At 40.2% G+C, this 17,570-nt stretch overlaps 1 protein-coding gene across 2 annotated transcripts in view; it reads left to right on the top strand.

Annotated features, from left to right (window-relative positions):
- The window catches only part of LTA4H (leukotriene A4 hydrolase), a 34,437-nt gene extending 22,979 nt beyond the window's left edge, over positions 1–11,458 (top strand). The window contains exons 15-19 of one of the 2 annotated variants that reach the window (XM_011284161.4): positions 435–489; positions 7,233–7,328; positions 9,273–9,355; positions 10,033–10,137; positions 11,078–11,458. In XM_011284161.4, coding sequence (XP_011282463.1) covers positions 435–489; positions 7,233–7,328; positions 9,273–9,355; positions 10,033–10,137; positions 11,078–11,195 — 457 coding nt within the window. In that variant the 3' untranslated portion in view covers positions 11,196–11,458. The remainder of the gene's footprint in view (positions 1–434; positions 490–7,232; positions 7,329–9,272; positions 9,356–10,032; positions 10,138–11,077) is intronic. The other variant, XM_019835367.3, reaches the window with a different exon arrangement.
- Positions 11,459–17,570: the final 6,112 nt, after the last annotated feature.

The following is a 17,570-nucleotide window of genomic DNA, read 5'->3' as shown; positions in this document are numbered from 1 at the left end:
AGATTTGTGGCATGATTAGATAGCTGGAACAACAGAATGTAAAATCCACGAAAGCAGCGTGTTGTCACATTGTCATGAACACCTAGAACTGTGCCTGCCATACAGCAAACACTAGATCTGCCCAACTGAGTCCCAGCTCCTTCAGCACACGCTACTGAAGCATCTGTCTTTGCGGAGATGTTGGGGTGTTCTCTCTGAAGGATAGTCAGGTGCTTCACTAATTTGGTATCCACGTGGATTTCCAGGTTCTTAGATGATGCCAGAATATTTAAGTCAGGTAGAAGATTTCCTGTTTCCGTCACTCTGGTGTTCCTGATCTTTATTTAAAAAGAACTTTGAAAGTTAAGTGCATTCTGTAGTTTCAACGTTGCATTTATGGAAAAGCATGTACATCTTTATGAAATTTAATCTCCAGTATTTTTTCATCTTTGCAGCTATGATATGACTCTGACAAATGCTTGCATTGCCTTAAGTCAGCGGTGGATGGCGGTGAGTACTGATGTGCGATTTTTGGCTCCTTGTTGAAATGTACAAATATGTCTCTACTCATCAGGGACTTTACTTATAAACTCATGTATTTGGAAAGGTTATTCATAAATCAAGTCTGGAGGTGCCAGTCAGTGGAGTGTGTGACCCTTGATCTCGGGGTTGTGAGTTTGAGCCCCAAGTTGGGTGGAGAGATTGCTTACATAAATCAAATCTTAACAACAGAAAATAAGTCAAGTTTGTCCCAAGTGATACCAGCCCTCAATGTGTGAAGGTAAGTTTGGGGGGGGGGGAGCAAATAGATGTTTGGTACTAGTTCTCATTTTTCTTGCTCCTTTTTCAAGTCTTAAAAAAGGTATGCAAAAATATTTGCATTTTCTCTTTCTTCTTTTCCTCACAAATCACTTGTAAGATACTGTTTCAAATATAGCCCTTACCCATACCAGGTAGATCTAAACTTATCTCAGGTGAGTGCTAATGCCAGCTGTTAGGGAAGAACCGAGGCACGTTTGCTCTGTCGGTCGGTGTTGTTCACATCTATGGAGCCTCCTAAAGAAGAGCCTCTCTGTGTATATACTGAAACATAACCCTTAGAGAAACCCGAGTGAAGATGTACCCTGGACAGCGCTTTAATGAAAAATATCAGAAAATGTAGGAGCAATCCTTGTAGGGGAAGAAAAGTACTTTTCCCTCTGCCCTCTGAGTTCTTAGCTGAGTCCTGTAATAAAACACAGATTACCAAGAGAAAAACAAATTTATTAACATGTATATCTCATGCATACATGGGAGAGACCCATGGAAAAATGACTAGCTCAGATGTGCCTCATTCAGGACTAAACACCATTTCAGTGGGGAAAATAAATGATTTTTAGGAAAGATAAATGGGCCCTCAGGAGAACAGATGGAAGATATGACAGTTTGTGACAAAGTTTGGCTGTGGTGTCAACTTTTAGTTTCCTTTTCTGTGATAGGAGTCAGTCTTGCCTGATTGATGAAACAGTTGAGCTCCTTTTGGAAGGTCTGTCTTTAGGCAGATGAGCACAGTGCAGAGAAAACCTCTCCTTGCCCTTCCTTTTTTTCAAGAGCCTACAACTGAAATAATCAATATACTAAAGTGGCATATTTGGGAGTAGTGTATTTTACTACCCTTCATCCTGTTATCTGCAACAAATTTAGATGTTGCCTTTTGACACTTGTTTCTAAAGTTTAGTTATAAGTAACTGATGCTAAGCAGTAAGTGATGAGCAGCATGAAAAAGATACAGGGGCACCTGGGTGGCTCAGTCGGGTAAGCCTCTGACTCCTGATTTTGGCTCGTGTCATGATCCGAGGGTTGTGGGATGGAGCCCTGTGTCAGGCTCCACTGAGCCGGAGCCTGCCTAAGATTCTTTCTTTCTCTGTGTCCCTGTCCCCCCCACCAACCGCTTGCGTATGCACAGAAACAAATGAAGTCACAAGAGGTCACCAGAAAGAGCCAGTACCTCCACCTGGGGCGGGGGACAGTGGATTGGGGTTAGCTGCAGCATGGAGGACAGCTTTGTCCAGAAGAGGGTATTTCAGCTAGGACTGGATATGGTTTGGGCATGGATGAGGTAGAGGAAGACATTCTGGGTGGAAGGGACAAAGTCCAAACAAAGTTTTTTTTTAAGCAGCAACAAAACGTGGAACCTACGCAGGTAGGTGAGTTCTGCCTGGTTAGAGCTTAGAGCCTATTCATCTGGTTCATCTCCCAACCCTCCTCTTCCCTTCTGACATGGGGCCATAGCCACAATGACTTCTGTTAAGTTCCATTGGGTTTCATTAAGATAGTGTTTTTCCATTCCTTCCTGCCTTCTATAATGCTGCCCTCTCTGCTTCCTCCCACCCCTCACTCTCTCCTCATCCCAGGCTAAGTAAGGCTTTCCTTCCTTTTCTCCCATAGGATCCTAAACAGCCTTATCACACCATTTCTGGCTTTGTGTGTGTGTGTGTGTGTGCACGTGTGTGTGCTATCATTAAAGTACTCTTATCAGATTGGAATGAATCAGTTAGCCAGTCCAGTGAACCAGTTAATTGAAAAAATTGGCTAAAGTATGGTGTCATAAAAACTAATCATAAGGAAGACATTTTATTTTAAAATATAAATTACTCAGATTTTTACTATGGGGCCAAAGCTGTGTATCAACTGCATAAACTAAATTCATGATGTAACTTCCAATTTTAGTTTCTTTTATTTTTTATCTATTTATTTTTTAAGTGTTTATTTATTTTTGAGAGAGACACAGTGGGAGCAGGAGAGGGGCAGAGAGAGAGAGGGAGACATAGAATCCAAAGCAGGCTCTGAGCTCTGAGCTGTCAGCCCACAGCCTGATGCAGGGCTTGAACTCACAAACCGTGAGACCATGATCTTAGACGAAGTCAGACACTTACCCAACTCAGCCGCCCAGGTGCCCCAATTTTGGTTTCTTTTAAAGTGGGAATAGAATTTAAATACACTTGCAAAGCAATTGGTAGCTCCTTCTAGATTTTTCTGTTGTTATTCCCATCTGTTTACAAAGATCTTATCTACAAATTCTGTAGCAACATTTTTTGTACAGCACTTTTTAAGTTAAAGTTGACTTAGTTTGTCCAGAGCAATAAACTTAATATTTATAGAGACTTCTTCTTTTTTTTTTTTTTTTTGGCACTCCTCTTTCATCAGTATACCTATTATTTAACAGGATTTCCTGCTTACAACTACAATTGACATAAACACATTTGGAAACAAGTTTATGTAGTTAACACATAAATCAACAGGTGGGAGAAGAAAAGCACAGGTTTTGAAGGGGTGACCCACCCACTCAGAGCAAAGGGTGCACCCTGGACACGAGTCCACTCATTTTACAGAGAGGGTAGAAAGTATCGGTTAATCCAATGAGTGGTTTTAGTGGAGCTCATTTTTTTGTTGTTGTTTTTGAGAGAGAAGAGAGAGAGCATGAGCAGGGGAGGTGCAGAGAGAGGGAGGGACTGAAGATCTAAAGCGGGCTCTGCGCTGATAGCATTGAGCCTAATGTGGGGCTCAAACTCACGAACGACAAGATCACAACCTGAGCCAGAGTCACATGCTCAACCAACTGAGCCACCCAACTGCCCCAGTGAAGCTCATTTTTAAAAAGCTTTTACTATAAATGTATTTTCTTACAGTATTGCTTGTATCTGTTTCTTTCACCAGGCGATAAGCTCCTTGAGAGCAGAAATCGTTTTTATTCATCTCTATATCCCCAGTGCCATCCCCATTTATTCACTGTTGGGTAAATACATGAATTAGTAGAGGGAAAACAAGGTTGGAAAGATGTATTAGTTTCCTATTATAGAGAATCTTGATTGTCAAACTAAGGAATGTAAAACAATCTGTAAACAGCAGTGGATCCTTAAAGGTTTTTGAATAGCAAATGAAATGATCAGAGTTGCTTATTAGGACCATTAATCAAGCTGTGTAATATATAGGATCAATTAATATGGAAAAGTGAGAGTTAGTAAGAAAGCCAGCTAGTAGGTCAGATAAGATGGTAGTTCAGACCAAAAGGCTTGTGGGGTTTGAACTGGAACAGTGCAGGAGGAAATCAAAGATTTGAAACGTTTTTGAGGTTTAATTTTAAATAGCTAGTTAAGATCTTGAAAACATTAAATGTGGAGAATAAGAAAGAGGAATAGAAAGTTCCAGGTTTTGAGGGAACCCTCTTAGAGCCAGAAGAAGGAAGAAAAACAAATCAGAAGTAAGGCAAATCAGAACAGTGGAACAAGAAACCAAGGGAAGGGGCACCTGGGTGGCTCAGGCAGCTAAGTGACCAACTCTTGAGTTCAGCCTGGGTCATGATCTCACAATTGTGAGATAGAGCCCTGCATGCGGCTCAGTGCTGATGGTGTGGAGCCTGCTTGGGATCCTCTCTGTCCCTTTCTCTCCTCCTCCCCCTCTTGTGTGCATGCACACACACACACACTCTCTCAAATAAATAAATAAACAAATAAACTTAAACCAAGGGAAAAGATACTGTAATTTAAAATATAAACATCTTTCTGAAGATTCTGATAACATCATGACCAAGTTAGAACATTACTAACCCTTTAGATCTAGTTCATGATTTTTTTGAGGGGGTGGAAAGTGTCTAGGCAGCTCCTTACCCAGCAGGGTAGTTGTGCACATATGTACGTCCACTGTCAATACTTTGCCTGGAATACTTCCTGCGTTCAGTGTTGTAACAAAAAGGACCAGAGGTGTTGAGTTATGATTGGAAAAGTGGTTTAATCATGTATGCTAAATAATTTAGAAAGGTCTAGTTATTCCTATGCAGGGAGGGAAATCTGGTGGCACATCTGGCCACAGATGATGCTTTAGTTCTTCTGTCTGTGTCTTAAATTTATGTTTTGTGTAGTTCACAAACATGTCATGGAGAAAAGCATGAGGGATCCATGCTTGGATGGATCTTCGACAGCAACGTGATATATCAGGACCTCTGGGTTTTGTTTTGTTTTTAATGTTTACTTATTTTTTGAGAGAGAGAAAGAGAGACAGAAAGAGAGGGAGACACAGAATCCAAAGCAGACGCCAGACTCTGAGCTGTCAGCACAGAGCCCAACGCGGGGCTTGAACTCACAGACTACGAGATCATGACCTGAGATGAAGTCGGTCACTTAACCAACTGAGCCACCCAGGCACCCAGGACCTCTGTGTTCATTTGAAAAGTGTATGCCAGCCCACCTACTAAAACTGCTCCCGTTCTTCATTTCTGCTTAGATATTCCTTTAGGCTCAGCAGCCAACACGGATGATTATAAATAGTTCACTATCAATAGGAGCGGGTCGTGTCAGAGACAGACTGAGGACATTGTAATCACTAGTTCTCCCTTTGCCTTGTTTTATTGTTCAATTGTTTTTCTTAAATATTAAAAAAATACAAAAGAAAAAATGTATATCACCTATCGGAAGGTGTAAAAAGGTGTACCCACCACTAACATAAGAAAGAAAACCTCAGTGGTACTTTTGCAGCAACCCTCCCCATCTCATTCCCCTCTCTATCCACATTGCCTTCCCAGCAAGGTAACCGTTACCTTGAATTTTGGTTTATCATTCCATTGCTTTTAATGTTTTTACCACTTACGACATGGCCTTAATAAATATTTTAAATTTACATGTTTTTGAGCAGAGCATGAGATCTGTAAGTTTTGATAACCAAGGTGAGGTTCCAAAGAGAGATAGTAAAGGGGGTTCTGAACAGGGAGGAAGGTGTAAAATAATGTTTCTTTACAAGGATATATTTATGCATTAAATTTCCTGGAAGGATATACGAGGAACTATTCATATTGGTCACTGGGGAGTAGGACCTAGAGACGTGGCAAAAACAAAGGAATTTTTCATTCAGTCCTATCTGATTTTTTTAAACATTGTGTATGTTTCTTTTAAAGTTAAAAGAAACCCTAGTTTATGTGGAAGATAGTATGGAGGTTCCTCAAAAAGTTAAAAATAGAAATACCCTATGATCCAGTAATCACACTACTAGGTATTTACCCAATAAATACAAAAACACTAATTCTAAGGGATACATGCACCCCTGTGTTTATAGCAGCATTAATTTACAATAGCCAAATTATGGAAGCAGCCCAAGTGTTCATCAATAGATTAATGGATAAAGATGATGTGCACGTACACACACACACACACACACACACACACACACACACACACACTGAGGAATATTATTAAGCCATAAAAAAGAAAGAAATCTTTCCATTTGCAATGACATGGATGGAGCTAGAGAGTATAATGCTAGGTAAAATCTGTTAGAGAAAGACAAATACCATATGATTTCACTCAATGTGGAATACAAGAAACAAAACAAATGAGCAAAGGAAAAAAGACAGAAACAAACCAAGAAACAGACTCTTAACTATACAGAACAAACTGATGGTTACCAGAGGGGAGGTGGATAGGAGGATGGGTTAAATAGGTGATGGGGACTAAGGAGTCCATTTGTCATGATGAGCGCTGGGTAATAATGTGGAATTGTTGAATCTCTATATTGTATACCTGAAACTAATATAACAGTGTAGGTTAACTATACTAGAATTACAATAAAATAATAATAATAATAATAATAATAATAATAATAAAGAAACCCTAGTTGAAAGGAATTCAAAACTACTTAAAGATTTTTTAAATAATTACTTTGATAATCTTCATTTAATATCTCTTAATCATATCTTCAAAGATTTTGGGCAGTGAATCCTAAATTAAAAAGTACAGACTCATTTTTCTTTTTCTAAGATGATTTCCAAGATTAAGTGGGGAAAACAGAATGTGTGGGGTTGGAGGGAAACATCAGTTTGTGGCCTTATCAATTAATTAGTGTAATATTTAAAAGAATATGCAATTTGATCCTTTACCCAAATTTTAAAATTAGCCTATAAATTAGTTGACATGCTCTTTGTAACATTTCTTTACTTTGACAATCTGTACATCTTGAATGGTACAGAGGATGTAAAAATTTTTTTACTATTAATAGTCTAATTCCTCTTAAGTAATATAAATTTTAGGAGTCATGTTAGCTCTTTAAGTTAAAGTAACATCATCTCAAAATTATGAAAGTAGCCAAGGCTTAAATTTATTTTTTACCATCTTGTACATCCTTGTATTTCTGTCTTTTTCTTAATTTTTACTTTTATGTTAGGTGAACCAATAAATATTATTAACTTGTACATTTTATACAAAATAACCAGGAAACATTTTTTTTAGGCCAAAGAAGATGATTTAAATTCATTCACCGCAGCAGACCTGAAGGACCTCTCTAGTCATCAGCTGAACGAATTCTTAGCACAGATGCTCCAGAAAGTAAGTACTAGCTCAAAACATGAGACATTATTACAATGGATATAATAAAAGCACAGCATTTAGGTCAAACCCAACTTGGAAAAAAAATGTTAACGTGAAAACTAATGGGAAAAAAAATTTATAAAATTCATTTGTTTCTTTAAAGACATTTGTTGAATGCTTATGTTTAGTGTTATTATAAATATGAAAATATTCAAGAAAGAAAGAAACCATGTCCACAAAAGCTTATAATCTAGTAGGAAAGGTCACACATACAAAATCTGGCAATTAAAGGAGACATATTTTAGGTATCATTTGAGAAAAACTTAATCAGTAAAGAAGGACTCCCTTCTAAATGGCATCATCAAGGAAAGGTTTTGTGGGAGTGGAGCTAGCTTTGAAGAGAGCAGCATCATAATACAGAGGTGGAAATTCAAGTCCGAGGGAGTAGCAAGCCACTGTGTTGCCGAAGTTAATGAAGATCATTCTAGAAAGCCTGGTATAGGATGTGATGAATCTTGAGTGCTAAGCTAAGAATCAGATTTTGTAGGTAGGAAGGGATCTAACATTTTTAACAGGAAAGGATGGATTATAAAACAAGCCTGCTGGTGGATCAACATGAGGAACACGGGTGGTGGAGTTATCTGGGAGACAGTACCAGGGGGCACTGGTAGGAAAGGAGGGGGCAGGGGTGAAGGGTGAAAGGCATGGGTTTGTGCCTGGCTGGATCTGGCGGTTGACAGGAATGAGTCCAAGCAGATCTTAAGGTTTCAAACCAAGGCAATAAAAAGAAAGGCAATAAAACAGAAAGAGGAGGCTGCGTTTTGAGAGGGAGGGAAGGACTGGGTCTTGGCTTTCACATTAAAATGCTCTGTTTGGGCCTGAGGACCTTGAGAGGGATAAAGAAGACTGGACGGAGTTTCCTAAGGAATCAACACAAAGGGAGGAATGGATTTTAGGCAACAGGGGCTTGGTGAGAATCAATTTTTTAGGGCATAAAGTCGCCATTTTTCATAAATGTCTTTAGCGCTGCCTTGGGGCCAGGGAGAGGGAGGACATGACGGGATGTTTCCAGAAAAGGCATGGCAAAAATGGGGGAAGATTGGGGGTCCAGGAGGGGACCTTAACCAGGGGACCTACCAGGGCGGACTTGGAGGTTAGCTGAGACCAAACAGTTTGGGAAGGGTCTGGCACTCAGAGCAGAGATGCTTCCGGAGCGAGCATGGGGTGGGTTTTGTAAGAGGAGTCATGGCAGCAGAGGAGAGTCACCACCCACCTAGCAGCACCTCAGCCTCCCTGCTTGTCCAAACTGAACTTGTCTTCCTTCTTTCCTCACCAGACTTGCTCCCCATTTTAGCTTAAGGTTAAGCCAGGCACAGGAGGTTCATGAACTCCTGAAATTGTATAGAGACATTTGTGTTTGTATGGTAAATGTATCTCTTTTTCCTAAGGAAAGGGTCCATATTACTCATCAGGTTCTCAAAGGACCTGTAATATAGAAGTTTTAAAAGCTATTTTGTAGGCATACAGATCATTTAAAAGGGATTTCAGAGGAAATATGCAAAGATAAAGCTCAGGGTAATCTGTGAGGAAACAAAGAACTGTGGTTTAATACAGAGAATGGGATAAATTTAAGATAGATAAAGTATAAGGAAAAACTTGACGGACTCTGGAAAGAGTTAGAAAGTTAGATTTTATATATACCAGAAGGTCTGAGGAGAGAAATTCTCATTTAATTCTCTAGGTACCTCACAAATTAAACTATCCCTTCGCTTCTAGCAGAACATCCTTATCCAGAATAAGTTGGCACAAAATTTATTGTAGTGTGCATTTGTTTTCATTTTATCTTATTTCTATATTTGAAAATATTTAGGATTTTAATCTGGCTAAGAATTTCCCCCCAGCTCCTTTCTTCCAAGGAATCCTGTTGAAATGATATGTCATACTTCTTTATTTTGCTCTTAGGCACCTCTTCCATTGGGGCATATAAAGCGAATGCAAGAGGTGTACAAGTTGAATGCCGTTAACAATTCTGAAATACGATTCAGGTACATCATTTTAACTTGTCTCTGTGGAAGAAAGTAGAAACTAGTTTAAAATGTGGAGAAAGGGAAAGCAGAGTCGGAGCCATACATGAGTTTTAAGAAATCCTATGAAATCTTCTGCGCTTGTATAAATAGTCATAGGAATACTTGCAGTATCTGTAAGATGAGAGTATTAACCTTTTTCTTAGAATTTGTTCGAAGCTTCTCTTGGCCTTAAAACAAAAAGGAGAATTAGGAATCCAGAGGTAAATAGTTCTTCCACAACTAGCCAAATTGACTCTGATAAGGGAATAGTTAGAAATCTCTGATTCTGTTATGTGGCTAATCTTTCTTAATTCTGATTTGTAGTGTGAGTCTTAAACCAAAGTTTAATTTCCTTTAGAAACTGCACAGATAAGGTACATGAACACCAACGTAAGCTAGCCTTTTAAAATGTCTGGTCTTTTTCAAGAACAAACTCCTCTTCCTTCTCTTCTCCAGTTATCGAATTGTATATAAAAGGATTTGAAAAAAAGAGAAGGATTTGAGATTCTCAGAATAAAGACATAATATAAAGAGGTGTGCAGTAGAATTATAATGGGATTACTTATCACTATGAAAGTAATCTTCAGATGTGACTGTATATCCCGCCCCTTCCTCCTCATTTCCTACCCCACGCCCCCTAAAAATCTTCCTTTCAGATGGTTACGGCTCTGCATTCAATCGAAATGGGAGGAAGCAGTTCCTTTGGCTCTAAAAATGGCAACTGAGCAAGGACGAATGAAATTTACGCGGCCCTTATTCAAGTAAGAACCCACTCAAATGGTGCTTTGAATTTAGATCAGGAATGGGGAAGAACAATCTTATGTTTTTCCTGTTGTTAAAATACTTTGCAAAATTCCATCTAAAAATAATTTTTAAATTTGTTAAAGATTACAGGTATAATTTTGGAATAGGAATGAACACTTCTAAAATATTTAGAATTTGAGGTAATTGGATTAGCCGTTTTAGAAACCTTATATATCAATTACCTATTATGGGCCAGATAGGTTTAGACACTGGTGAAAAGGAAGTAAATAGAAAGCAATCTTATGTGCACCGAACGGTCTTTAAAAGCAAGTAGGAGATAATTGGTGGATAGGCATGGACAAGAGAAAGAGTCTGAAGTTATTCAAATGCAATAAGAAATGAACAGATAAAGCCAAACGTTTTTGATTCAAATGTCCCAATGAGGTGGAGGAATAGGTTGCTTGACATATAATAAAGCAATGCGCGGTAGAGGGGAAAAGTTGTATCTTGGCTAAAAGCTAGAATTTAAGAATATCTTTTTTTTTTTTAATTTTTTTTTCAACGTTTATTTATTTTTGGGACAGAGAGAGACAGAGCATGAACGGGGGAGGGGCAGAGAGAGAGGGAGACACAGAATCAGAAACAGGCTCCAGGCTCTGAGCCATCAGCCCAGAGCCCGACGCGGGGCTCGAACTCACGGACCGCGAGATCGTGACCTGGCTGAAGTCGGACGCTTAACCGACTGCGCCACCCAGGCGCCCCACGAATGTCTTAATGAAGTTATTTTGACTGTGGATTTGGCAGGAATTCTGAAAAATATATAACCATGACATAGACAGTCATAATTAATCTTTTCATTAATTTCACAAGAATAAAATTATACCTGCCAAATAAAACATTCCTTGCCAAAATAATAAGTCATTATCCAACTTTCTTCCTTTTTTCCTGCTCCCACAGAGACCTTGCTGCCTTTGACAAATACCACGATCAAGTCGTCCGTACCTACCAGGAGCACAGAGCTAGCATGCACCCCGTGACGGCCATGCTGGTGGGGAAAGATTTAAAAGTGGATTGAGGACCCACCAATGACGATTTCAGACATTTTTCTTTTTTAAACTGAAGTCACAAAGAAATGGAAAAACTTCAGCTCACATTGTAATTAAAATGTTTTTGTTTTTGGTTTTTATTATTTTGTCGGTGATTTTCATAAATAAAGCTGAGCTACCTTTTTTTTCCTCCCTGCCAGTGGCATGTTCTTTGTAAAGTGCATTTTAACAAAGTTTGGTCTTTTAATTTATAAAAGTAAAATTTGTAATTACATATTTATTTTCCCCAGCACGATCACAAAAGTGTCAACATATTATTTACCTGACATTTTAAGTTCCTTAATATGAAGCTGCTACACACCAAACATTCAACATGATTAGGGTTTTGCTCTTTAAAGGTTTTATTTTTTTAAGTTTGTTTATTTTGAGGGAGAGCAAGCGCAAATGGGGGAGGGGCAGAGAGAGAAAGAGAGAATCCCAAGCAAGCTCTGCCCGCTCTGCACAGAGCCTGATGCAGGACTTGAACTCTCGAACTGTGAGATCATGATCTGAGCTGAAATCAAGAGTTAGATGCTTAACCCACTGAGCCACCCTAGCACTGCAGGTTTTGCTTTTTAAATAACATGAACACTCAGTTGGATTTGCTCCCCCACCCGCCCAGTGAACATAGTATAAATGCCCTTTCCAAACTGTATAAACTCTATAGGGAGCATTGTTCCCCCCACCCTGCATCCACCTGCTGATCCACTGGACTTGTCCTGCTGTCCTGTCAAGGTCAAATGACCACTCTGAACACCAGTATTTCCCATCAGCCTTTCAGAGTGTCTCCTGTCTGTTCAAACTTACTCCTCTCCTTAGTGGTCACCAAACATTCTTCATCCTTGTAGAGCACAAAGCCCATAGAAGGAATACAATTATAGTATATACTGTACATATAATACACACTGGAAATGATATGACTTGAGCCAAATGTAACAAAGCATCCCATGAGTGTAATGTACCCTGGGGTGCCTCAGTACACGGTTTGGGAACCACAGTTGTATTAGAATTCTTTGATTGTAAGTGACAACGACTCATGACTAGAAGTCAGAAAAGGAAAAGGAGGATTATTTTAAGGATACAGGGCAGGGGCAGGTTGTCAGAACCTGTGGACAAACAGAAGGGCACTGACACCCAGAATTGCCAAGCAAGCAATACTCTTTCTTGTCTCTCACTTCTGCTTCTCTCCTCCAAACTGTAGAGTCTGGCTACCCTCCAGCTTTGCTGTTGTAAATAGTTCTTGTCACATGGAAAGACTGTCTCAATTCCAAATTCCGAGAGGTGAGACTCTGACCCAGTTTGGGTCCACCCATGGCCACGTAAACTTTAGCAAGAGGAGTGATGTCTCAGAGTATAAATGTGGGTGGAGGTCTATCATTAAATACACAGAAATAATCCTGAGATTCTCCCTACTCTCTCTCTCTAGCAGTTCCCTGCTTCTGGACACATTTACACCACAGTGATTCTGTTTCTCAAGGCTCTGCTTTAACATGTCTTCCGTACCAGAAAGTCCATAGGACAGAGTTGAGCTCACATCCCTGGTATATAATCAGGTTCTGAATGATTAGACTTTAGCAAATCTATGGACCCAAATGATGCTTTTGAAGCCTTCTCCTGCCCCATAAGCTTTCCCACACTCTAAGTTAAGGTCACGTTTCAGTTACCATTGATGAACGAACCTGGAAGGGAATTGGGACAAGGGACACTTCAATTGAAGGGTGGTGGTGAAGGATGAGATGAAGAAGGTAGAGGGCGCTAGAGACAAACATCACAGCTTTACCTGGGCCAGAGCTCAGTGGAGTCCACATTTACACACTTCAGCTAATAAGCATCTGTTGAATATATTTGTGCTAGGCTGGATATACACATAATTTCTGGGTGAACAAAGATAATTTCTATACACTGCTAAAGAAGAGATATGCTAAAGCAACCCAGGGAAGGGCCACTTAACCCATCGAAAGGGTTTAGGAGATGCTTCCGGGGGAAGAGAAGGCCTATACTGAGTCTTCAGGGATAAGAAATATCTAACTTAGCAAAGAAAGTTGGAAATGTGTTCCAGATGGATAAAGAATGACCCAAAGGTCATTGGGAAGTGAAAATAGCTTGACTCTGCTCCATGTTGTCTAGGGCATGAGTTTGAAATCTTCAAATGGCTCAATTCGCTGGGTGGTATCATCCAGATGCTTCCTCCCTCACATGTCTGAAGTCTGACCTGGGATTAGTCACAAGCTGGGCTCAGCTGAGCCTGGCAACTGGAGTGCTCAAGTGGTTTGTGTTTTCTCATCACACAGTGGATGGCTGGACTTCTTGGTAGTCTTCTTTGTAAGTGCGTCTATCACCAGAGTAGCACCATGAAGCCAGAGAATGTCCCTTATTTCATTCCCAGCACCTGGCATAGTGCTTGGGATAGAACAGGTATTCAAAAATATTTGTTGGCTGAGTGAATGGAGGAGGGTAGAAGGTTAAGGTGTTTCACCTCTAAGGGCCTCAGTTTTCTCAGAGACGTAAGAGGTAAGGTCTTCCTGTGAAAACTAGAGGAGATGGATGTTGAGAAGTGGATGAATGTTTTAGAAACCTGCTGAGGGGGAGGGGCAAGTAGAAGGACAGTGCCATGATGTACATCATCACAGAACTTTCTATAGCAGAGCCTTCCACCAGGGTGAACACAGATAGCAGTTTCTTATGACGACCCAGGGGGTGAATTTAACTCAGGGAAGGCATAGGTTTAGGGTGATAAAGGGATTTCAAAGTGCTGAAGAAAGAGTGGCCCAGGTGAGCAACCAGGACACCAGCTTCCTAGGAAAGAAAATGAGGAAGCTGGTGGGAAATGGAGGAAAGGAGGAGCCAACCAGAGGTCAGGTCCAAGGGCAAAGATGACTAAAGTAAGGGGGGAGCTGGAAGGCTAAAAGGGCATGGTCAGAAGACAGGGTACTGGAATTTAAGATTTCTTATGTGCATCAAATTCAGATGGTGACAACAAGAACCATATGATCCTCTCAATAGATGCAGAGAAAGCATTTGACAAAATACAACATCCTTTCTTGATAAAAACCCTCAAGAAAGTAGGGATAGAAAGATCATACCTCAAGATCATAAAAGCCATGTACAAAAGACCAATGCTAATATCATCCTCAATGGGGAAAAACTGAGAGCTTTCTCCCTAAGGTCAGGAACAAGACAGGGATGTCCACTCTCTCCACTGTTATTCAACATAGTATTGGAAGTCTTAGTCTCAGCAATCAGACAACACAAAGAAATAAAAGGCATCCAAATTGGCCATGAGGAGGTCAAACTTTCACTCTTCGCAGATGACATGATACTGTATATGGAAAACCCAAGAGATTCCACCAAAAAACTGCTAGAATTGATTCATGAATTCAGCAAAGCTGCAGGATATAAAATCAATGCACAGAAATCGGTCGCATTCCTATACACCAACAGTGAAGCGACAGAAAGAGAAATCAAGGAATTGATCCTATTTACAATTGCACCAAAAACCTAGGAATAAACCTAGGAATAAAATACCTAGGAATAAATCTAACCAAAGAGGCAAAAAATCTATACACTGAGAACTATGGAAAGCTTATGAAAGAAACGGAAGAAGACACAAAAAAATGGAAAAAGATTCCATGCTCCTGGATAGGAAGAACAAATATTGTTAAAATGTCAATACTACCCAAAGCAATCTACATATTCAATACAATCCCTATCAAAATAACACCAGCATTCTTCACAGTGCTAGAACAAACAATCCTAAAATTTGTATAGAACCAGAGAAGACCCTGAATAGCCAAAGCAATCTTGAAAAAGAAAACCAAAGCAGGAGGCATCACAATCCAGACTTGAAGCTATACTACAAAGCTGTAATCATCAAGACAGTATGGTACTGGCACAAAAACAGACACCCAGATCAGAGGAACAGAATACAGAACCCAGAAATGGACCCACAAACGTATGGCCAACTAATCTTTGACAAAGCAGGAAAGAATATTCAGTGGAATAAAGACGACAGTCTGTTCAGCAAGTGGTGCTGGGAAAACTGGACAGCGACATGCAGAAAAATGAGCCTGGACCACTTTCTTACACACAAAAATAAACTCAAAATGGATGAAAGACCTCAATGTAAGATGGGAGGCCATCAAAATCCTCGAGGAGAAAGCAGGCAAAAACCTCTCTGATCTTGGCCGCAGCAACTTCTTACTCAACATGTCTCCAGAGGCAAGGGAAACAAAAGCAAAAATGAACTATTGGGACCTCACCAAAATAAAAAGCTTCTGCACAGCAAAAGAAGCAATCAGCAAAACAAAAAGGCAACCGATGGAAATGGGAGAAGATATTTGCGAACGACACATCAGATAAAGGGTTAGTATCCAAAATCTGTAAAGAACTTATCAAACTCAACACCCAAAAAACAAATAATCCAGGGAAGAAATGGGCAAAGACATGAATAGACACTTCTCCAAAGAAGACATCCAGATGGCCAGCTGACACATGAAAAAATGCCCCACATCACTCATCACCAGGGAAATACAAATCAAAACCACAATGAGATACCACCTCACACCTGTCAGAATGGCTAACATTAACAACTCAGGCAACAACAGATGTTGGCGAGGATGCAGAGAAAGAGGATCTCTTTTGCACTGCTGGTGGGAATGCAAACTGGTTCAGCCACTGTGGAAAACAGTATGGGGGTGCACTACTAGGTATTTATCCAAGGGATACAGGTATGCTGTTTCGAAGGGGCACATGCACCCCCATGTTTATAGCAGCACTATCCACAACAGCCAAAGTATGGAAAGAGCCCAATGTCCATCGATGGATGAATGGAAAAAGAAGATGTGGTATATATACATACAATGGAGTATTACTCAGCAATCAAAAAGAATGAAATCTTGCCATTTGCAACTATGTGGATAGAACTGGAGGGTATTATGCTAACCGAAATTAGTCAGAGAGGGACAAAAATCATATGACTTCACTCATGAGGATTTTAAGACAGAACCGTTGAACACAAGGGAAGGGAAGTAAAAATAATATAAAAACAGGGAGGGGGACAAAACATAAGAGACTCTTAAATATGGAGAACAGAGGGTTGCTGGGGGGAGTTGTGGGAGGGGGGATGGGCTAAATGGGTAAGGAGCATTAAGGAATCTACCCCTAAAATCATTGTTGCACTATATGCTAACTAACTTGGATGTAACTTAAATAAAAAATAAAATAAAATAAAATAAAATAAATTCAGGTGGTGACAAATTGCAGGGATGTGGATGGCTAAAGTGCAAGTTTCAATAACACTCAAGGAGCGGTAGCTCTTTCTTTGTACATTTCCCAGGAAGCTGTGGAGGAAAGAGAGATTTGGGGTGTTGGTGTTTTCCATGAACTACTATGTCTCTATTCAGAGTACAAATCTGTTTTAGTGGAAACAGGCTTCAGGATCTTTCTGTTGCAATAATCAAACCTCTAGAAACTGGCTTATTACTAAAATGCTGCTTAGTTAAAACAGTGCCCACATTTCTTTGATTCCTTTTTCATTCTCTTTGGAGTTCCTTAATCCACTGGTAATGAATTAGGTGCAGAGAGGAGTTAACTGTGTTGAAGATGCTTAAATGGATTAGGGATATCCATGTACCAAGCTGCAAGAACATTTAGAAGCTAATATAGGTATACAGAGCATTAGAGTCCAAATAATAGTGATTACACACACTTCTGTAACATTTCCAATTTACCATGTGCTGAGCTAAGGGCTTTACATATATGAGCTCATTTAATCCTCCATAAAGCCCTTTGAAATAGGCACAATCATTGTCCCCAGCTTAGAGATGAAGAAACTGAGGCCGTGAAAAAGTCAAGTAACTTGCCCAGAGGTCACATCGCTAGCAAATGGCGAAGCCAGGATTTGAGCCCAGGTAGACACTGCAAATACAGCAGTGAGGCAGCTCACCCCTCTTCCCTTTTGAAGAGGAAACAGAGGCTAATTAATAATTTACTTGCTCAAAGCTAATACATAGTGGAGCTGGAGTCCCACTGTGGCGGTCTGAGCTGTTAACCTCCCAGCCATGATAGCTCATTCATCCAGACGTGACCTTCAGCTGTGAGAATGATCTCTGGCCTTTGCCGTCTCCCTTCGTTGAGGGACAGCATGGGAAAACCTTAGTGGCGGCAGGGGGTGGTTGCTCAACACATGTTTGTGGAATAAACAAGAAAACGAAGATTGCCACACTCCGTGGTGTCACAGTAGGCCAGAAGGTGCATTTTACTGTTGAGTAATTCTAGATAAAGACAGGAACACGGTGTTTATAGGCTGCCCTCGATGGAGAACACAGAAGCCAGGGCAGGGAGAAATCCGGGACCCTGAGAGAGAG

Source organism: Felis catus, chromosome B4 (genome assembly GCF_018350175.1).
Source record: "Felis catus isolate Fca126 chromosome B4, F.catus_Fca126_mat1.0, whole genome shotgun sequence".
Taxonomy (NCBI): Eukaryota; Metazoa; Chordata; class Mammalia; order Carnivora; family Felidae; genus Felis; species Felis catus.
The sequence above is the reverse complement of the archived record's forward strand: the minus strand, read 5'-3'. Positions and strand labels throughout refer to the sequence as shown.